General features: G+C 38.4%; 3 protein-coding genes across 4 annotated transcripts in view; 1 reads left to right on the top strand and 2 right to left on the bottom strand.

Moving 5' to 3' along the window:
• Positions 1 to 1,384: 1,384 nt before the first annotated feature.
• LOC106870436 (coiled-coil domain-containing protein 124) lies at positions 1,385 to 7,847 on the bottom strand. Of its 2 annotated transcripts, none has more exons than XM_014916515.3 (5): positions 7,712 to 7,847; positions 5,425 to 5,607; positions 4,795 to 4,954; positions 4,004 to 4,121; positions 1,385 to 2,391 (listed from the first exon to the last, which is right to left on the bottom strand). In XM_014916515.3, the coding sequence occupies exons 2-5, from the start codon at positions 5,581 to 5,583 to the stop codon at positions 2,196 to 2,198; spliced, it is 633 nt and encodes a 210-aa protein (XP_014772001.1). In that variant the 5' UTR covers positions 5,584 to 5,607; positions 7,712 to 7,847; the 3' UTR covers positions 1,385 to 2,195. The 2 variants fall into 2 exon arrangements, with proteins under 2 accessions (XP_014772001.1, XP_052828033.1); XM_052972073.2 differs by having other exon boundaries at positions 7,672 to 7,736.
• A 1,190-nt stretch (positions 7,848 to 9,037) lies between these two features.
• The window catches only part of LOC106870427 (peptidyl-glycine alpha-amidating monooxygenase B), a 63,553-nt gene continuing 49,552 nt past the window's right edge, over positions 9,038 to 23,038 (top strand). Inside the window, exon 1 of the mRNA XM_052972071.2 lies at positions 9,038 to 9,483. The gene's annotated coding sequence lies outside the window, so the exon portion shown is untranslated. The remainder of the gene's footprint in view (positions 9,484 to 23,038) is intronic.
• On the bottom strand, positions 13,065 to 21,090 carry LOC106870428 (protein mono-ADP-ribosyltransferase PARP12). The gene is made up of 3 exons (XM_014916496.3): positions 19,600 to 21,090; positions 15,092 to 15,245; positions 13,065 to 13,423 (listed from the first exon to the last, which is right to left on the bottom strand). The coding sequence occupies exons 1-3, from the start codon at positions 20,523 to 20,525 to the stop codon at positions 13,253 to 13,255; spliced, it is 1,251 nt and encodes a 416-aa protein (XP_014771982.2). The 5' UTR covers positions 20,526 to 21,090; the 3' UTR covers positions 13,065 to 13,252.

Here is a 23,038-nt window from a genome sequence, read left to right as displayed (position 1 = left end):
CAAAGTGAGTTTCCACACATTTACACAGTGGCCATAAAGTCGGGGTCCACACATATATACAGTGGTCAGAAATTCGGGGTTCACACATGTACACGGTGGCTATAAAGTCGGGGTCCAAACATCGGGTATAAAAAAGTTTATAATTATGTCCATCGTTTTCAACGGGAGATTATATTTAAACGCTTACCATTTCAAAGACATGACAAGAGTTGTTTTTCTTGTTTTGTAAGGGAGGTAATTTGAAAAGACGTCTTTTAAGAGATTTTTGTCTTGAAATATCTTAAATGTGTCTTAAATAAGGCAGGCATAATATATGGACCCTCAGGTATACAAGTGAAGTCGACTCCGATAGAAATTCATTTCGGAAAATAAAGTCTCACAAAATACAACTCACTCGTAAATCTTTCTTTAAACACACACACAGACAGATATGTATGTGTGAATATATCTATATAGGCATGTATGTATATATATGTATATCTATGTATCTGCATGTATGTGCGTGAAGGTATGTGTATGTTGTGCGTTCGTATGTATGCGTGTGTATCTGTGAGTATCTATATATGTATGTGTGTTTGGGTGAGGTTTAGGGTTAGGGCTATCGGGTTAGTTCTCTCTTTGTCGGATCTGATTACTTTAATAGAGGCTCAATTTGTTCGTCTTACAGCTGCTACTCATCATTCACCTTGTCGATTCTATCTCTGTACGTTACTCTTTTCTTTACTAATAAGTCTTGTCCCCCACGCGAAGTAGAAGACATTTTGTTATATTTCACGTCCCCCGGTAACAAATATTCAATCATGCCCCATTCCCTGCTACAATAGAAATGTAAGCAAGCAAGGCCACATGTAGTTCTTCTACTGTTAATCACAGGATATAGTGATTTCCTGTTACACATATTCATAAAGATATTACGTTTACATCATGAAAAGGACTAGTGGTTACATGATATTTGTTGCAGCATAAGGAGAATATATCTCCGATATCACCTGTTATTCATGTGCGGTTCAAATATATATTTTTTTTGGCCTCGTTTATGAGATTAAGAAGTAAAGAAATAATGGTTAAAGAAATACGAAGCAGAGAGCTGTGTCTACAATCTGTCAGTGCATTCGATACCGTAATGTTCGCGAATTCGAGAATCCTTCTTCCACTAGCTATTACAATTTTATTCGTTGATCATTTTTTTGCCTCTAACCTTTGCTTCGCTTTGTAGACGTCACTGCCCATCGCACTAGCTGGCAACATACCACTCCAAAACAAGTCTCACCCCAAAATGTCCGCCGCCCCGCCATCTACACACGTGAGAACCGTCTTCCCCATGCTACATCAGAAGAATGGACGGAGAACAAGAAACACATTATGAAAGAACAACAAAAACAAATTACAGTTCTGATGTAGCCACTATATTTCTTATACAAATCAATCTTTCGCTTTCCCTTCAGAGAAACCCCAATTGTTTAATGTCAGATGTAATTCAAGAACAAAAACACAAAGAAGCAATCATTTTGTTGATTCGTCATTTTAAAACTGTTACGATTTCAATTCTAACTTAATTTATTAATAAATAGAAACCGTTCAGAGATTATTTCAAATGTCAGCTTTCTTTTGGTGGGAATTTCATACTTTTGTACTGGAAAAAAGACTAAAGAAGTTATTAAGGAATGTGACACACAAAAACAAAACAAAAAAATCCCCAAAAACTTAGCATTTCTAATTTGACTGCAGCCCAGGCCCGCACAAGGCAGGTATATTTGTTCAGATTCAAGAAGACATTTTAGAAATTTTCATTCAATAATTGTGCAGGTTTACATAACCAACAATATTTCTTGGACAATTTACAGAGTAGTTAGAATACAAAGATCTTTTCTTTTTAAAGAAATTCTTGGATTTCAAACAAGAATCTTTACAAAGTCAGTAAAAATAAATTAGTCTAAACTTGAAGCCTAAAGTTCTGGGAATGTTAAGTCTCCTGTATATACATGTATGTGCATGCACATGCATGTGTGTGTGCACGCAAATATCTGACAAGGAATACTGCCAGAAATTTCTGATAGCATTTCAAAATGTATGTAGGTAAGTGTGTATTTGTGTGATGTTGTAGATAAGCATAATTTAATTTATTTCAGCCCACAATGCGAACAGCTAGTCATATTCCAATTTAGACAATCAAGAAATCTATTCAGTATCCAGTTTCAGTTGGCAGAAAGGCACTGAATCATGGGATTCTCAGAAGACTTCATCCATTCTTTTTTCAGCATGTGCTTCAATTGTGACAAACGCATGTTTGGATTTTCCTGCTTCAGAATAGGCAATCGTCTCTCTTCAAATTTGTTGTAAGCAGCTTTGACACGCTTTTCAGGATGTCTGTCAACATCTGGTTCCTTTACACTGAAAGAGAAAAAAATTTCAGTCATGGTGACAAAAATTTACTTTCCTACTTTTTGTTTTTATCATTTTTTTTTAAAGGACAAAACCAAAATGAAAACACTAAATATGAAAGAAAAATTTTTTTAAATGAATTAAAAGAACCATATGGTTCTGAGTGCAGTCCCACTGAGCAGCACCTCAGACAAGTGTCTTCTACTACAGTCCTTGTAGGTGGATTTAGTAGAGGGAGATTGAAAAAAAACCTGTTGTGCGTGTGTATATATGTGTGTGTGTATATATATATATATATATATATATATATATATATATATATATATATATATATACATACATACATACAGACAGACAGATCATATATTCACTCTAACATAGTTCGTGGAACAAACAAATGAATACAAGCTTTTGTTCATTATGAGAAGGCCTTCGATAACATTGGAACAAATGCAGTGTTGAAATCTCTGTAAATGCAAGCTGTTGAGGTGCAATACATTAAATTAAACTGCTCAGTGGTGAGGCTTCAGTCTTGGAAATCAGGAGTTTTGGGGAGTACGAAATCACTCATTAGTCACCATTACTCTCAGATATATTCTAGTTTGGGACGGTAGAACCTGTCAAGGTCCCCAGTAATGGGTCAAATAGCAGAAAGTGATTCTGTAGTTAAGGTATACAGGGCTTAGAGGAGTGCTAGTCCCTGAATGTGGTCGCACAGGCTCATCAATGTTGTCATGTGAACCAATTCCAATGCCTGAGACTTAAATAGGACCCTTGCATCTCAAGGGTAGGCAATATGAAACCATAATTGTGTCTTTCTCAATGACAATCACACATCTTCAGGTTCGTGATTGTCAAAAACTGTTGGCATGGCCTATCAAAGAGAAGCAAATATTAGCTGCCTTTGCTGAAGATACGACACTTACAAGGGACAGGATATAAGTTGATGGCCAGTTGCAGAAATGGAATCAAAATAACAGAGTATCATTACTAAATATGCATAGATTCTTTTATTCATTCAAATCAAAGTGCAGCCATGTTAGGACATCACTGTCAAGGCTTAGTTGATACAATGGCCCCAGTATTTATTTCATCGATCTCTATTTGTTGAACTGTTAAGTTACAGAACACAAAGGAGCAGGAAATTAAGATTTGATACCAGTCAATCAGACTGAATACTATAAGATTTACTTTCACAGATGACATGATATAAATAAGTACACAGAGAACCACTGTATTACAACTGATGACGATGATGATGGTGATGATGATGATGATAGTGGTTGTAGAAATAGTGCAATGACAATGTGATTTCAAGATTCAAATTTAAAATCTCTGAAATTTCAAATTATGATGAAAGTAAACAAAGTTTGCTTGAGAAGCGTTGAGATGTATTGAAAGATACAGATAAGGAAATAATTTATTCTCAAATGCAGAATAATGCTAAAAAGAATAGAATGAACAAGATAAAGTATCCATATTTTGCCTCATGGCTGGCCGCTGGCAAATTTTTCTGCAAAATATGGATAATTAATCTTGTTCATTCTATTCTGTTAGCGTTATTCTGCATTTGAGAATACGTTATTTCGTTACCTGTATCTTTAAAATCTCTTCTACATACCTGAGTAAAGACAGAGCTTCGTCAACAGTTCTAGCTTCTAAGCTATCGGTTACGGCTCTGTTTAAATTTTCTTCCAGGGGAGGAAGATCAAAATCAGGTGAAGTTTCTCTTTTCTTTGCTGTTTTCCAAAATAGAAAGAAAAACATGCATTAGTTTATATTTCATATTATAAGTAAGAAATAAGTGAGAAGGGATATAAGACAAAAGTAAAAGTTTCACATCAAAATACAGTGTATATTATATAAACATGAAGAACAATGTAATGCACATACTTTTGACTGGTACAGTATGGTTGTCAAAGTATGTTTCTGACAGGTGCAGTGTGGATGTCAATGTAATGTCTTTGACAGGTGCAGAGTGGATGTTAAGGTACGTTTTAGACAGGTGCACTGTAGATATTAAGGTATGTCATTGACAGATGTAGTGTGGGCATTTAAGTATGTTCTCCACAGCTATATTTAAGTATATTTTTGACAGGGGCAGTGCAGGCATTTAAATGTGTTTTGATAGGTGCAGCATGTGCATTTAAGTATGCTTTTGACAGCTGCATAGACTTCAAAGTGCATATTTCACAGGTTTAGTGTGGATGTCAAGATATGTCTTTAGTGTAGTGCCTCAGTTATAGGTGCAGTCTAGTAATCAACTGGGTTGCCCTTCCCTTTATAGCAAACCAATAATGAAGAAGAAACATGTGCAGTGTAACAAGCAAGGTATGATTTTGAAAAAGCGTAATGTGCAAATCAAGTACATTGTAAAGCTATTCAGAAAGAGAACATAAAAGAAATACTTACGAGTTGCTTGTGCAATCAAAGTACCCTCAATCTGAGCCCTGGTTATCTTGTTTGAAGTAACACTGGTTTTCCCCTTTAGACTATTCATTTCTTCATCATGTAACTGTTTCAGTTGTTGCTTACGTTCTAAGGTCTCAATACGCTTACGATCTCGGTCTTCCTGCAAACAGGGTGTTATATAAATGTAAATGTGTTTATGAAATATATTCACAAGGCTTTGGTCAACTTGGGGCTATAGAAGAAGACACTTGCCCAAAGTGCCTGCAGTGGGACAGAACCTGAAACCGCATGGTGGAGAAGCAAACTTCTTAACTACATATCCATGCTCGAGCCTCTGTGTTTCTTATTAATTATACAAAAACGGAATAATTTCCAACTGAAGAATTTGCTTGGCAGTTATAATAAATATGTGATGGATACAGGCATAGCTGTATGGATTCCTTCTCTACCATATGGTCTCAGATTCAGTCTCACTGCATGGCACAATAGGCAGGTGTCTTATATTATAGCCTAGAACCAGCAAAGCCTTGTGAGAAAGAGAAACAGCAAAACCCATTGAATATATGTTTATGTGTGTGCATGGAAAAGTGGTTGTTACATGACAATGACGACAATATGCTTAAGACTTACTTTTCTCTGTTGCTTCCGGGTTGAATTTTTATCATTGTCCTCCCAAAGCTTGTCTTCTGCTTCCTTATTTTTCCGTTGTATTTCTTCTTGGCGTTTAGCTTCTTTACGTACACGAGCTTGAACAGCCTTGCTGTTCTCTCCTTGAAATTTCTTTGGCATCCTGTAGGGTGTCAGCTTGTCAAACTGAATAGTAAAAACATATGAAAAAAATAATATGGAATGTTGCTACATATCCATTAAAATTTTCAAGTAATCAAAATTTATACCATATTTTCTGACACAGGAAGTTGAAATTTTCAGGCCAAAATTTACAACCAAAAAATGGTAGTGCGACGGAATCTTCTTAAGTTTATTGACATCAATCTATTTAGGTAACTTGTCGTTATCTGCTTTAACCTTAGACTTGACAACAAAATTCACTTTGGCACACAAAAGCCTATGGTCAGTCCCGCACTCTGCACCACTCGTACAACAGCAAAGTCCCTAGTATCTCATTTCCTGGTGAGGATGTAATCTATAAGATGCCATTTCTTAGAACCAGGGTGCATCCATGTCTTTTATACTTATTTTTTAGTCAAAACATTGCGTTCATGACACACAAATCCATCTCTATGCACATCTGTAACAGTAGTAACCCATTACTGTTGGAACTCCCAACCCCATGCTTTCGTAAGACACCCCAAGTCTCCCAGTCTGGACCAACACGAGCATTAAAATCACCCAAAATGACAACTTGGGGGATATTGCATATAATTTCTGTAAGTGACAGATAGAAGGCAAGTTTATCCTCCTCTGATGAATTCATAGTTGGAGCATATGCACTTATGAGTGTTGCATAGCAACCTTTTCTTAATGGAAGTCTTAAAGACATCATACCATTAGAATGGTAGTTCTTACAGACATCAAAGCATCATCGTAGTTCCTCAAGTTTTGAAACCAGAGTGGTTTTGATAGCAAATCCCACTCCTGATTCTCTCTTGTAGGTCTTCTCTCTAACAACGCTCCAAAATAAATGATACCCAGCAGATTTCTCTACGAAATTCCCCTTTCCATGAATTCCTGCTTCAGCTAACACTACAACATCCATATCATATCGCTGTAACTTTTTTGCAACAAGCACGAATCTTCTTTCTGGACACAATTTCAGTTTAAAATGCAATATATACAATACATACACACATATGTATATGCATATATATATATATAATACAAATAATAAATGAGTATGAACATATATACGTACATGTATGTACATACCTACATCTACCTGTATATATAGATGCATATCTGGGTACAGGACGTTGCAAACAAAACGTAGACAAAATGATAAACAGAGTATATATATATATATATATATATATATACTCTTTTACTTGTTTCAGTTGACGGAGGCCATGCTGGAGCACCGCCATTAGTCGAGCAAATCAACCCCAGGACTTATTCTTTGTAAGCCTAGTACTTATTCTATCGGTCTCTTTTGCCGAACCGCTAGTTTACGGGGACGTAAACACACCAGCATCGGTTGTCAAGCGATGTTGGAAGGACAAACACAGACACACAAACATATATATATACTTATATACGACGGGCTTCTTTCAGTTTCCGTCTACCAAATCCACTCACAAGGCTTTGGTCGGCCCGAGGCAATAGTAGAAGACACTTGCCCAAGGTGCCACGTAGTGAGACTGAACCCGGAACCATGTGGTTCGTAAGCAAGCTACTTACCACACAGCCACTCCTATATATATTACTGTTTCGTTATTGGTGGAATCAACAAAACTATCTAGTGAGAAATAAATATTTAATCCTTACAAGATTTAAATACGAGAGCAACAGTAGCTCGCATCAAAATCCTCTTTTCCTAAATGTTATTTATGTGTGTGTGTGTGTGTGTGTGTGTGTTTAAGCGCGCACACACACACACATGAATGACGCAACAAAAATGAGTAGAAACCATATAAGCTGTTCAAACAAAAGTAATTCATGAGACGAAATAGAGTACTGTGCAATTGCAGTATCAGATGAACTCCTTATATCAGCCTTTAACTAATTAATATCCGTGTATCACAGAAGACTAAAATTCCATCGTTTCGACACGACTCACTCGACCTATACAACTTTAACAAAATAAAACACGCGTTACATGCATTTTAAACCATAGTAAATGTGGCGGAAAAAATGTTGAAATCAATATTAAATGTTAACGAATATATATGTAGCGAAAAAATCATGATATTAATGGATTACTTAAATAAAATGTTGATTAGGATCGCAAGATACGACTTACTTGATAGCCATATTATTGCGACACCGACCTGCATCTTAGCTAACTGCAGCGGCAGACAGCAAGTCACTTTGAATTCCAGGACTTCAGACGAATAAAAAGGAGAGAGAGAAAAAAAATGGAATATAATGAATTTTTGTTGGCTCTTTATCAGTGCTTTCATGTATATATGTGTTAGGTATGTCTATTCGTGTGTGTGGGTGGTGTATGTATGTATATACATATAAATATATATACATATTTGTTTTGCAAGATTTTTGATGTGAAATCGTGTGTTGAAACAGATATTGTTGTATTTGGGAATGGTCATTTTGCCAGTTTAGCCAATAAAAACACACGCACTGTATATTTGGTGTTAATTTGCTTCAACTTTATATTACATTACATTACATTAATCATATTTCGGCCATATATATATATATATATATATGGGAGAATATACAAATAATAACAACAGACGAGGACAGGTGGTGTAAATAACAAAAGTATATATTAGTATGACGCTCGGGAATACGGAAAGTCTTTGACGTTTCGAGCTACGCTCTTCAACAGAAAGAATACGGAGACAAGGAGAAAAACACGGAGAAAAAAAATTGAATAGTGTTCAGTCAACGGTCAATATATATATATATATATATATATATATATATATATATATATATATATATATATATATATATATATATATATATAGGGTCATTTTTCACAGGAATTTTCAATGGCCGGATAATTGAAAGAGATGGTGGTGTGGGTTTCCACCCCAGCCTCCGAAACTCGGAGTTTTATCATGGCTACCGAATAAGTGTCACATATTTTTACAGATAAATTTCTCTATTTACATAATATCGAGGTCTCTTTCTTTCTTTTGTTATCCTATATATATATATATATATATATATATATATATATATAAGATTCAGTTGAATTAGGTACTTAAATTGTGGCACCCTGTTAGGTCTCAGTAACATGCATACTCGACAATATTAAGGGAATATCAGATTTAGTGCATAAGTGCCGGCCATATGATATTTATGAAGCGTATATAGATAAGAACCAGCTGAATGAAGAAATATTTTGCGCTTCCCCTGAATCTAAAATATATACTACTAGCAGAGACACCCGGCATCCCAGTAAGACGCCGGAGTACTGCAAGGAAGAGAAGGGACCCGCCGGCGTGAAAGTAGGGGAGGAAGTTTGGGTCAAGCCGCCGAAGGCACGCTGCACATCGCAATAGGACAGGGGAATGGTGACAGCGGTCAATTTCAGAAACAATGTATCCGTGGATGGAATGCCGCGTCACGTGCTGGACCTGCGCAGGATAGCCACTTCGTCGGATGAAGAGCGCGATGGAAACGAGGCACCTGGCTTGAGAAGATCTCGACGCGTAAGGCGCCCGCCCGGTTGGATGGCGGACTTCGAAGTGGAGTAGGGGCGGACGTGATCTTTAAGATCAGGGTGGCGTGTGGTATGACGTCAGCGACTGGGGAGCTGACCGGAACCGTGTTCAGACCGGAACCGTGTTCTGACCGGAACCGTGTTCTGACCGGAACGGCGAGCTGACCGGAAGAGAAAGAAGGGCAGAGGGAGCCTCAATCGGCATTTCGTGCCCCTTTTTTTTTTTTTTTTTCGAACGGGGTTGTTGTCAGGAGAGGACGTGCCAAGCAATCGTCTAGGTGTTGGGAGAAGTAGCTGCTATTTCTAGTGTTCTTCGGGTCGGGCGAGCCGCGAGGATCGGATACCGCAGGACAGACTCGTGCAAAGGAAGGAAAACCGAGGTAAGCCGATTACTTCTACTCGCACGCATACACCACAGTTGTGTCAGCTTCTTGCTGGTGTCACGTAACTAGTACCTGTGCCAGTGACACATAAAAAGTACCTTCCAACCACTGGGCCTCATGGAGGCAATAATAAACGACTGAAACCTGTTGTGCTTGAAAAAGAAGACCCATCAAGCTAAGTGAAACCGTTGTCATGGCAGATACTGGTGTCGTGCAAATGGCACCCATGCTGGTGGCACGTAAAAGCATCCATTACACTCTTGGAGTGGTTGGTATTAGGAAGGGCATCCAGCCATAGAAAACCACGCCAAATCAGTTTACTAGCCCTGCTCAAAGCATCCAACCCGTGCTATCATGAACAACACATATTAAATGATGATGATGATTTCAAAGGTATGATTGTTTATTTTTAGATTGACACTTGTAGGGTAGTTGCGAGAAGCTAAAGACATTTATATGAGTGTGTGCATACGCATGTATATGTATGTTGAGTTTGTTTTTGTATATGAATGCATTCGCAAATCGTAGTAAGAGCTTACATCTATAAAAATAATTTGCAAGTATTTTAATTGTAATCATTAATTTAATTAGGGATATTTACTTTTACTTATTTAATTGACCACGAGGCTGACTGATTTATAGATTGTTTAGCTAATTAGCTGTCTGATGGGCTAGTCAGCTCACTGATTAGGTGCACTGGATGGTAGACCAACAGTTTCCAATTTAGGCCACTTACCCTAGTTATTACCTCCCCTTAACCATAAATATTTCCCTAATTTTCCTACGGAATAAATTTTTCTCCTTGCTATTACTAATTTTACATTCCTATTTAAAAAACATTTCGACCATTTTCACCCCCAACCGTCTTATTTCCTAAATGTCTAAATAAGTTTCTTAATATTTACTTTTTTAATCTAGTATATACTGTTCTAAGCGTTTTCAGGCCCCTTATAACATATACCATTATCCCATTCATTTATCTATTTATCTTACCCCGTCTGACGGTCTCAATAGCTGGTCTTTTTGTTTTTAACTTTCAACTGACCAGTTATATCGAACCGTGGACCTTGGCCTATCTCACTTCAGACAACAGGTGGAAGGGCATAATCACCTACTAGTAAATAAAATATTACATTTAATCGATTAGCACTTTATTATGATAAATACTATTAATTAGTACTATGAACATAACTATTATCAATTATTCTGATTAATTTAAAACTTTATTGTATCTTTACCCCTTCTCCAAGTAAAACCTATAAGAATATCCCACTATTATTTTTTATTTAGCCATCCTATCCCCCCACACCACGTACAAAGGATTAATCTACCAAATACTATTTTAAGTTTAGTCATTTACTTAACGTCCCAAAGACATCCACAAGCAAAATGGTCTGATTACAACCATATTCAACTTTTCCTTTTTCTTCTCTAGGCTCTTCTCTTTTTTTATTTATTCTTCACTCTGATGAAGTTCCATGTTTCAGATCGGTTTTCGTTACCAAATATGATATTAGTCTTTCTCTTCGTTTTCTTTCCTCCAACCATGTTTGTTCCCCTTTGGTAGGCAACATTCTCTCCTCTCCAACATGGACTAGTTCTAATAGGGAGGTGGATGATACTATGTTACAGTGGAGAGTTCTGGGTTTGCCAGTTCCTGTTACAGTTGAGGACAAACAAAAGCAGAAGGTATGGAGCAATCTGCATTCAGGTGCTACTTTCAACTCTCTCCTTTATCAATCTCGTAAATTTTCAAGGTATCACCTACGTTCTGCTAGGGCAAAATTCTCGGGGAACTGGATTGATGCCTTGCCTGTGGCCAACATTGGAGGTCTACTCAATCTAGATGAGTTTCACCTCTCCATCACACTCAGAGTGGGAGCTGACATCTGTAGGGGTCTGAGATGTCGCTGTGGTAGACTCCTTGACTCCACAGGTCTTCAGAATCTGTCTTGCTACCTAAATGCTGGTTGTTTCACTCATCACACTGAGCTAAACTTAATCATTAAGCAGGCCCTGACTTGGATTAATACCCACTCAGTTCTGGAGCCAACAGGATTATCCAGAAGTGATGGGAAGAGAATAGATGGTCTTACCCTCTCTCCCTGGGTTAGTGGTAGGTGCCTCATCTGTGACACTACAGTCCGTGACTCTTTTGCTCCCTCCCACATCCTGGCGGAGCCAGTTGAGACACATGTCGTGCAAGAAGTCGTGGCTACGATGCTGCTGCCAGTCACTTAGTACAGGAGTTCTCGCAGGTTGTATTTGCTGCTAACCATAGTGAAGTAATTCACAAACAGTGTTGTGTTGGAACCTGTGCTAGTGCTGCTGGTTGCTGTGTACGTAGAGAGATAATGTTGATGTTAGGACGAATGCTGGCAACAGAGGTGGAGGTTGCTGAATACTGCTAGACGAAGTTGATGAGTCTCCATGTAGCTGCTGTTGTGTTGTCGCTGGAACTGGCTGTGTCCTGTATGGTCAGTGGCTAGACTTTAAAAGGTCTGGAACCGAAAGACATCAACTCGATGTGAAGCTAGAGTTTTATAGGGTGCGGTCAGCTCACCGGAGGTTTAGAAGAGACTGTCTCACGTGACCTTATTTGAAGGCTGTGATTGGTTGGGTTGCATCTTGGCGCACAATAGAGCAAGAGACAAATTGTGCCAATACCAACCAATCAGAGTAGTGGATACAACAGGGTCCAAAAGGGCGGCCGAAAGCTAGCTGTTATCTACTACGTCTGTATTTATGTATATATAACAGAGAGAGAGGAATTTCCCTCAAGTGTACACTACAAGTACGCAGCAGCTCAGAATATGTTTCCATCTTGCAAGCTTTTCAAGTATTGTCCCCAGATAAGGAAGATTTTCAAGGTATGTCAACTATTGGTGTATTATGGAAAGGATTTACATTCCATTGTCACCAAGATCAGACTTGTGAATGTCTTTGCAGGATGGGATTCCAGGATGCACTGAACATGTACACAGATGATTTGAGAATCCATTAAGTAATGTAACAGGGATAACTGAAATGTTGGTGCAATCTGACTAGATTCAGTAACTGTGTATGGCTTAGTTTTCTAAGTACCTGTAGTTTATGCTGAAATTCTGTGTTCTGAGCAGGTCAGTGAGATTCACAACAGGTTCATACATCACAGAATCACAGCCAAACAGAAATGGACAGTACATTTAAGAAGCCAAAACATCAATGAGGCCTGTTCTCCTGCACATGATCTCTGGCTTTTGCACACTTCACTGCGTCAGTATATTTACACACAAGTTTCACACTGTTAAAATTGGTTGCAGATTTTTGGCACAAGGCCAGCAAGCTCGGGGGAGGCATAAGTCAATTGCATTGACCCCAGTGTGCAACTGGTACTATTTCATCGACCTCAAAAAGAAGAAAGGCAAAGTCAACCTTGGCAGCATTTGAACTCAGAATGTAAAGATGATTAAAAAGTCACTAAGCATTTTGTCCAGCATGTTAACAATTCTGTTGGTTTGCCACCTTTAGCTATGTTAATATTAACAACTTCGGAATGTCATCTTCCACAACAATAAACAACGTTGAATCTACTTACATGTATGTTAATTATATTCCACTTTTATTCCAATTAAATTTATTCAATAATCTAATGTACAATCAACTGCAATGTTAAGTTAAAAATTAGAAGTAATTGCCTTAGAAAGTTTTGATCAATTAAAACAACAACAACAAAAAAATCATGAAATTCTCTTGAGAAAAAAAAAGGATTTGTTGTAGATAAACTTTAATCTTTCTTTTCTGGACGGCGGCAAACTGGATACGGAATAGATTTATGAATCAATACCATCTTTTTAACATCCAGTACTGCATAGGTATTTGATTCTTTAAAATGTAGCTTCAGATTTGTTTTTGAATTGAAGGACTTTTCAATGATTTTATTTTCTTCTTCAATTCCCTGAAAGTATAGAGAAGAAATATTAGAAAAATTAAATTCAAATTAGGACAAACGTAAATAAACAAGCGAAGCTTGCTTTTAGAAGCGTTGGGATATCTTTTTAGAAAGTTAAAGAAGTGATTTTTAATTCTCAGTCGCAGAATAATGCTAATAATATAGCCTGAACAGGATAAACTACCCCTATTTTGCAGAGAAAAGTGTAAGTGGCTAACTGTGGACAGCTAGCCACCTTTCTCTGCAAAATAGGGGTAGTTTATCCTGTTCAAGCTATATTATTAGCATTATTCTGCGATTAGAAAAATTCTTTTAAATTGCAATCCACTCCTTTATCTTCTGCAAACAAAATGAATATTGGTGCAGGAAGGTGGCAAGTTGGCAGAACTGTTAGCATGCTGGGCAAAATGCTTAGAGGCATTTCTTCTGACTTTGTTCTGAGTTCAAATTCCACTGAGGTAACTTTGCCTTTCATCCTTTCAGAGTTGATAAAATAAGTATCAGTTGAACACCGAGGTTGATGTAATTGACTTAACAACCACCTCCAAAATTGCTGGCCCAGTGCCAAAATTTGAAACCATTATCATTTGATTAAAACTCGCAGCTTATTTTGCTACGTATGATGGAAAGTGTCGGCTGCCCACAGCCAGCAGACTAAGGTGACACTTGTTTATTGATCATACTTCAAGAAGCCTGTTGAAATGGATAGTATTAGGAGGGTCATCCAACCAAAGAAGCCATGCCACAGCAGACACTGGAACAGGACACAACCCTTAGACCTGTTGGATCCTCTCAAACCAACGAACAGAAGCCAGCTTGGGAGATAGCTGCTGAATGATGATTAGGGAGCTGATCAATTACTATATTTGTTGACAACATAAACTAATTTCTTTCTAAGAAAGAAGAGTAGATGTTATAAGATTAAAAAGTGTGATAGTATATAGCACTGGATGCAGGGATCTGCAGTGACAAGGTGAGGACATATTGTATGTGATTTACTGGAAACACAACATTAACTTACAAGAAAGTAGACAAGTACCACATTAGCAGATGCATGAATGAAAAATGACAATGTTTACATAAACCAGTAAAACAAATTGATGATACCTGCCAAATGAAAAAATTGCCATAATTTAGAGGCTGTAAAGCAATTATGATTGAGGCAGGTAGGTCAATAATTTGGGGCAAAGTCTTGTAAGTCACAGGTGAAAACTTTTAGCTTCATGGATGACATGGTACAGATGCAAGGCACATACAAAGATGCAATGTTGCAGTTGCAGATGTTTCCAATAGAAATATGAATGTAAAACTGATGAAGAAATTAATAGTAAATAGAGGACATGCTGAATTTAACAAGAACACATTATGTGAACCATCAAGAAACAATTGTGGATCTGGTCAATACTTGTTTATAGAGAATAAACATTGATAAGAAAGAGGAATAGAGTGATATTACATTATAAAATTCTCTTATCCATTTACTAATTGCATTGTGGCTATACTTGAACATCACCTTCAATTAGTTACGTCGACATCAAGCTCATACCACCAGTACTTTCCACAAACAATCTGAAGTTAAAACATAAAGAAACTAAGAAATTCCACAATATATTAGATGCTATACTGATTCCTCTAACCTACCATAGTTCTGTTAAATATAAAAATATAATTTACCGATTTACTCATTTCAATCCAAGTTTCAGGCTTAGCTCTCCAGTACCAAACCCAATTTATGCTGCTTTGAGATGCTTGCTTTCTCTCTATCTTCAAGTGTTCACCATCAAGTTTGGAAGCCAACATTTTCTCAAAATTAATCTCAGATATATCACTACAAAAAGAAAAACAGAACACTATTTTAAACCGTAGCTGACACTATATAAAATATGTAGTAGTATGATTGACAAAATCAAATTCAAAATTTTAACAAATCTTATAAACCAGTCTCTGCCAAAATCACAATAAATTTATCAAAGCCTAACATCATAAACAGGCTCCTAAACTCAACAAACTCCATTCATCATCATCATCATCATCATCGTTTAACGTCCGCTTTCCATGCTAGCATGGGTTGGACGATTTGACTGAGGACTGGTGAAACCGGATGGCAACACCAGGCTCCAGTCTGATTTGGCAGAGTTTCTACAGCTGGATGCCCTTCCTAACGCCAACCACTCAGAGAGTGTAGTGGGTGCTTTTACGTGTCACCCGCACGAAAACGGCCACGCTCGAAATGGTGTCTTTTATGTGCCACCCGCACAAGCCAGTCCAGGGGCACTGGCAACGATCTCGCTCGAAAATCCTACAGGAGCCAGTCAGGCGGTACTGGCAACGGCCACGCTCAAAATGGTGCATCTCATGTGCCACCCGCACAAGAACCAGTCCAGGGGCACTGGCAACGATCTTACTTGGCTTGCCGGGTCTTCTCACGCACAGCCCATTTCCAAAGGTCTCGGTCCGTAGTCATCGCCTCGGTGAGGCCCAATGTACGAAGGTCTTGCCTCACCACCTCAGCCCAGGTCTTCCTGGGCCTACCTCTTCCACGGGTTCCCTCAACTGTTAGGGTGTGGCACTTTTTCACGCAGCTATCCTCCTCCATTCTCACCACATGTCCATACCAGCGCAATCGTCTCTCTTGCACGCCACAACTGATGCTTCTAATGTTCAGCTTTTCTCTCAAGATACTTACACTCTGACGGGTATTCACATTGACATTACACATCCAACGGAGCATACTGGCTTCATTCCTTGCGAGCTTACGTATGTCCTCAGCAGTTACAGCCCATGTTTCACTGCCATGTAGCATGGTTGTTCGTACGCATGCGTCATACAGTCTGCCTTTTACTCTGAGTGAGAGTCCCTTTGTCGCCAGCAGGGGTAAGAGCTCTCTAAACTTTGCCCAGGCTATTCTTATTCTAGCAGCTACACTTTCAGCGCACCCACCCCCACTACTAACTTGGTCGCCCAGATAGCGGAAGCTATCGACTACCTCTAGTTTTTCACCCTGGAATGAGATAGAAGTTGTTTCCTGTTTGTTTGCAGTCTTTATTGCACCTGAACATCTGCCACAAACAAAAACTAACTTGCTAGTTAACCTGCCTTTGATGTTGCTGCACCTCTTATGTGTCCATAGCTTGCACCGGGTACATCTTATAGAGTTACTACCTACTCCTTTTCTACATACTGAGCAGGGCCATCTACCTGAAGGGGTTTGTGTTTTATCTACCTTCCTACTTATTAGGATTTTGGTTTTAGCTAGGTTGACTCTAAGGCCCTTCAATTCTAGGCCTTGCTTCCACACCTGAAACTTCTCCTCTAGTTCTGATAGTGACTCCGCAATTAGGGCAAGGTCATCAGCATAGAGGAGCTCCCAGGGGCAACCTGTCTTGAACTCCTCTGTGATTGCCTGGAGGACTATGGTAAATAATAGGGGGCTGAGGACGGAACCTTGGTGGACCCCTACCTCTACCCGGAATTCATTGCTGTACTCATTTCCAACCCTCACCTTACTGGCCGCATCTCTGTACATGGCTCGCACAGCTCTCACTAGCCATTCTTCTATCCCAAGTTTCCTCATTGACCACCAGATAAGGGATCGGGGGACCCTGTCAAAGGCTTTCTCCATGTCAACGAAAGCCAGGTACAGAGGTTTATCCTTGGCTAGGTATTTCTCTTGCAACTGTCTCACTAGAAATAAGGCATCAGTAGTGCTTTTACCTGGCACGAACCCAAACTGCATCTCATCTAAATTGATTCGCTCCCTAATTAGTTGGGCTATGACCCTCTCTGTAACTTTCATAACCTGATCTTATGCAAAGAAATAATTAAAACAGCCAACAAGCTTCAATGGAACCCTGCTATTAATAGAATATATATTATTGATATCAATGTCATCATTTTAAGATCCATTTTTTCCCATGCTTGTATGGATCAGATGGAATTCATTGAGACAGATTTTCTATAGCTGAATGCTTTTCCTGTCACCAAACCTCACCTGTTTTCAAGGAAGATAATAATACGCTTATCTATTGAACAAAGAAACAACGCAGACATAGTTATGAGTCTCTTTTGTTTACAAAGGTAATATAACATGTCGGGGAAATATCAAGACGCACAGACATGCTTTTGTGGTTGACTGTAAGCACATGAGAATATTTGTATTTGAGAGTCAGGTTGTTGTTTTATTTGCAGACACAGAAACATAAAGACAAAGAAAAATCAAACATACGCACACATACTGGCTTCTCTAGTTTCTGTCTCTCCCTCTCTCTCTTTTACTTGTTTCAGTCATGCTATGAATTATGGTAAACTCATAGTGTCCCCCAATCCACTGTCTTCCTCCCAACATCTCTTTTTTTCTCTACTGCTCCGACCCCCACCACTCCCTTAGGCACCAGCGCCCACCTGGACCGTTTCAACGCCCAATGGGGAGCAGTAGCACCCACTTTGAGAACCTATACACTAGAATCAATAAAATAAAACACCAGCAAAAAATTGAGGTTCATGGTATCAACTAAAGCTTTCCCTCCAAACTTCAAGCCTTGTTCTACTACTACTACTACTACTATTACTACTACTACTACTACTACTAATAATAATAATAATAATAATAATGTGCCAAACTGTCAGAGTTGTTAGCACCCTGATAAAGTGTTTAGCAACATTTCCTCTGTCTTCACATTCTGAGTTCAAATTCTGCCAGGATCGACTTTGCCTTTCATTTTTTTTTTTGGGGGGGGGGGTTGATGAAGAAAGTACCAGTTGAGCACTGGGGTTGATGTTTTAGTAGAAAGTGGGTTATACATCTTTAGATTGTATACCTGACTTTCTACTATAAAATTAAAGAAATAGACGGAACGCTGAACTCCAGACTAAACAACTTAAACAACATTTATTTACTTGGTAAAACATACATATCTTTAGTTATACATCTTCAGAGGTGAGAATAATGAGCTGTCGAGTATAAGACCGAAAGATGTAGAGACAGCTTTTAAACACACGTCCATGCTCAATCGCTGGCCAGCGAGAAAGAGTATGAATTGAGCGGGAAACGCTTGCTTGTTTTATTCTACGCATGCACAGGCGTTACTACAATGTCATCAACTAGTCCCCAACCTGCAAATTTCAGGCCTTGTGCCTATAGTAGAAAAGATTATTATTACTATTGCTACTAGGCGCAGGAGTGGCTATGTGGTAAGTAGCTTGCTTACCAACCACATGGTTCCGGGTTCAGTCCCACTGCGTGGCACTTTGGGCAAGTGTCGGTGGACATTGGAATTAGACACTGAGGGAAAATGGCTGTAACTTTTTTATTTTTTAAGTTAGGCGATTTTCGTTTTCGATAATGTCTTCTATATGTCCCGGTCATGCGATTCCCCCACGGGGGGGCGATTTTCATTTTTGACATTGTGTTCTACATGTCCAGGTCGTACGAGTAGCCTTCTCGCAACTTAGATGTGAAAATGAAAGGCTTCAATTTATATTGAAACAGAAAAAGGATCACATGTGGAGTCCCCACCACGAAACTTGATATGCTAGAAATAACAGCTAAACGCGGACAATCCAAATCTTGCGAAATCGCAAAAAAAAATTTTAGGCGGAATCGCATGACAGGGACATATAGAAGACATTATCGAAAACGAAAATCGCCTAACTTAAAAAATAAAAAAGTTACAGCCATTTTCCCTCAGTGTCTAATTCCGATGTCCAGCCTTGGGCCGACCAAAGCCTTGTGAGTAGATTTGGTAGACGGAAACTGAAAGAAGCCCGTGAATATATATATATATATATATATATATATATATATATATATATATATATATATATATATATGTGTGTGTGTTTGTGTGTCTGTGTTTGTCCCCCCAACATCGCTTGACAACCGATGCTGGTGTGTTTACATGCCCGTAACTTAGCGGTTCGGCAAAAGAGACCGATAGAATAAGTACTAGGCTTACAAAGAATAAGTCCTTGGGTCGATTTGCTCGACTAAAGGCAGTGCTCCAGCATGACCGCAGTCAAATGACTGAAACAAGTAAAAGAAAGAGAGAGAAAGAGGTGTATATTATTATTATTGTTTTCCTTCTCAGCTTGTCTGGTTTTCTTCAATTAGCTAATTTCTGATTCTGTTGTATAGGATTAACTTTAAAGTGGTGAACTAGAAAAGAAAGTAAACGTATACAAACTTGTGTTGCTGAAACAAAGTAGCGGTCTTTAGGTTCGGGTCAGCGTATTGCTTTTCGATTTGTTCGTTGACCTGCTCAGGAAAGTTAAGCCATTGTTCTTCATAGTAGCACCACATATAAGGATGTCTAGAGTGAATAAACTTACAATTTTCACGTGAACATCCTCCCTTTAAGAAGTAACGACAAAATTCAGACGTTTCCTGTTTATGTTTGGGCTTTGATGGGACACAAGACGGGGCTTGTACTTCTTCAAATTTTAATTCGGTGACAGTTTTTATCAATTCGATTATTGATTCCTCGTCTAAATCTGTATCGAATCCAAATTTCTCCAAAACGGTCGTCACTTGGTTGTCAATATCGTGATTTCTATTACAATTTTTCCCTTGACATTTGGAATCTAAAAACTTTTTACAAATGTGAATGCAGTGACAGTTCACATCCTTTCGACATTTCTCATGACTGTTGTGATATATACATAAAAGAGGTGTGGTCTCCGATGTACGATTACAGCGCGTTTTTAATAAACCGCGCACTTCGTCAAGGCTTAAATTATTAAGTTCATGTTCTTTTAATATTTTCATGTTATGTTCGCTCTCAAAGTTGTGACCATATATACATTTCTTACCGTACGTGCAGGTATCACTTAATAGATAAAACTTACATAGGTGTAAGGACGTACAATTTTTATCGTGATTTACTGGGTGGCCACAAATTCGCAGAAAAGTTTTAGGGTAAATGGTACCGTCGTCTTGGTGGAAGCGTTCTGGATTATTAATTACCTTCCTGACGTATGATAAATTCAAATGCAGATCGTTGCTACTATGAGATAAGTTTTCAACAATAGAATATATATTGAGGCCGTTGGATCCTTCTCTACATAGAAATTTGAAAACAGGCAATGTAAAATCATGAGGTGCAGCCGCCATCTTCTCTTTAACGCAACTAAAACGAAAGTACTATTCAGCTATGGCGGAAATGAAGCGATAGGAAAAGAATGTCAGACAAAAATAACGCTGTTTTGACATAGGAAATAGGTTGCAATGAAAATGTCAATTTTGGTTAGAAAAGGAACACACACTCAAAAACATTTTTTCTTTCGAGAGTGGACAATACTTTCATATTTTAACACATAAAGCGCGACGGGTCACGATCGTGACACAGATAGATGAATTTAATTTATGGGCGTTTGTTGGGGTCTGATGTCACTCAAACGCTCTGATACCCACCAGAATGAAAGGTAATTTTTCAGATTAACACCCGCACGATCTTCCCTAGGGTGTTAGGGTTAGGGTTTTAGGGTCAGGGTTAGGGTTTTAAGGGTTACGGTTACGGTTACGTTAGGGACGGAATTCCCTAACCCAAACTCTAAAACCCTAACCGTAACCCTAACCATGACCCTAAAACCCTAGTGAAGATCGTGCAGTTGTTAATCTGAAAAATTACCGAATGCAAGTTGATCACATTGATCCTAATACGTGACTGGTACTTAATTTACTGATTCGAAAGGCTGAAAGGCAAAGTCAACCTCAGCAGAATTTGAAATAGTAACCATAATAATAATAATAATAATGATAATAATAATAAGAGTGGTTCTCATGGTTTCTGATCTTAACTGATTGGAAGTGTTATCATGTACATTGTTTTGTCTTGGTATAAAAGATGGGTTACAGTAAATATTCTGCTCAATACCACAGATTTGCATTTCAGTTTGACCTTAACCAGTTGAGCATGTCCCTTGGTGGCTGACGATATGTGCATCTCTGATCACGAGCAGAAGTAGTGGGGAAGCATCATAGCCATGTGTTGAGAGGAATGCTTTGGGGTTTGGATAATTCACCTTTGGAAACATGGGTATTTCGTTCAACATCCTTAACTCTGATTCAGGGACCTTTTGAGCGGGATGGGCTACTCGACCTGATATCCTATGTGTCAAATGAAAAAAATCATGTTTTGTCTATGTGTTTGGCAATTTTCAGAAAATTTTTTTTATTTCTTTAATTTCTTTTTATGTCTCTTTTTGAAATTTATCTACACACATATATAAACATGTTCATTATCATCATCATCATCGTTTAACGTCCACTTTCCATGCTAGCATGGGTTGGACGATTTGACTGAGGACTGGCAAACCAGATGTCTGCACAAGGCTCCAATCTGATCTGGCAGAGTTTCTACAGCTGGATGCCCATATATACATATTATATCAATTAACCCAAAGATTAGTTGATACAGCTGTGTGGTGTCAAGTGGTTGTGTGCATGTATATGTGTCTGTAAAACGTTCAAGAAACAAGGGAGAAAGGAACTCGTAATTCTCAGAAACTTACTTTCCCTTTTTTACAATATTGAAGTGTATAGTTCTTGTGTGTGGAAGGTACACAGGTACAATCAACACTATAAATATTCAAGAAACAGACCCCATCAAATGTCAGAGGGGAAAACCAGAAGTAGTTGATAGCTTCTGTTACCTAGGTGGCCAAGTCAGCTGCTAGAATAAGAACAGGTTGGGCAAAGTTCAGCGAGCCCCTACCTCTGATAGGCAGATTGTATGATGCCAGTGTGTGAACAGCCATGTTACATAGGCTGTGGTTGCTGAGTACATGTGTGGGCTTGAAAGAACTGAAGCTAGTATGCTTCGCAGGATGTGTAATGTCAATGTGCATGTATGACAGAGTGTAAGTGTCTTAAGAGAGAAGTTTGGCATAAGAGGCATCAGATGTGATTGCATTGGTACAGTCATGCGATGCGTATCAATGTGGACAGTTGTGGGAAGATGTGCTGATCTCTATCAGTGGAAGGAACCTGTGGAAGAGGGAGACACAAGAAGACATGGGATGAGGTGGTGAAGCATGATCTTCAAATGTTGCACTTCATGGAGGGAATGACTAGTGGCCAAGACTTTGGTGAGATACTGTGCTTGAGAAAACCTGTCAAGCCAATTAAAATCATAGCTGTGGTTGTTGTTGGTGTCACATAACTAACACCTGTGCTGGTGGCACGTAAAAAGCACCTTCTGCAGACTGGACCTCACGGAGGCAATGACAAATGATGTGCTTGGGAAGAAGATCTATCAAGGCAAGTGAAATTGTAGTCGTAGCAGATATTTTATATTTTAAAGGATAGAATATTACGATAGTTAACCGGCTTTGTGTTTCGCTAATCATGACATTGAAATTGGTGAAAACACTGCAATTCTGTATTTTCTTAAAATTTTTAGTCCATGATACTTCTATGATAGTTTATTTGTAAATGAATCAGCATGTATAAAAAAATCTAAGGGGAGGTAATTGGTGATTGTTATTATTTGAGACAGGGGAAATAACTACACTTTTTTTTAAGGGTACACCTTTTGGGGAGGGTAAATTTATATAAACTCAGGAGTTAAAGTAATGAGATAAAACATGTACAGTGGTGGTTATACATTCATGAATTAAAATCAT

The sequence above is a fragment of the Octopus bimaculoides genome, chromosome 12 (genome assembly GCF_046866305.1).
Source record: "Octopus bimaculoides isolate indiv1 chromosome 12, ASM4686630v1, whole genome shotgun sequence".
Lineage (NCBI taxonomy): Eukaryota > Metazoa > Mollusca > Cephalopoda > Octopoda > Octopodidae > Octopus > Octopus bimaculoides.
This window is presented reverse-complemented; position numbering and strand designations above follow the sequence as displayed.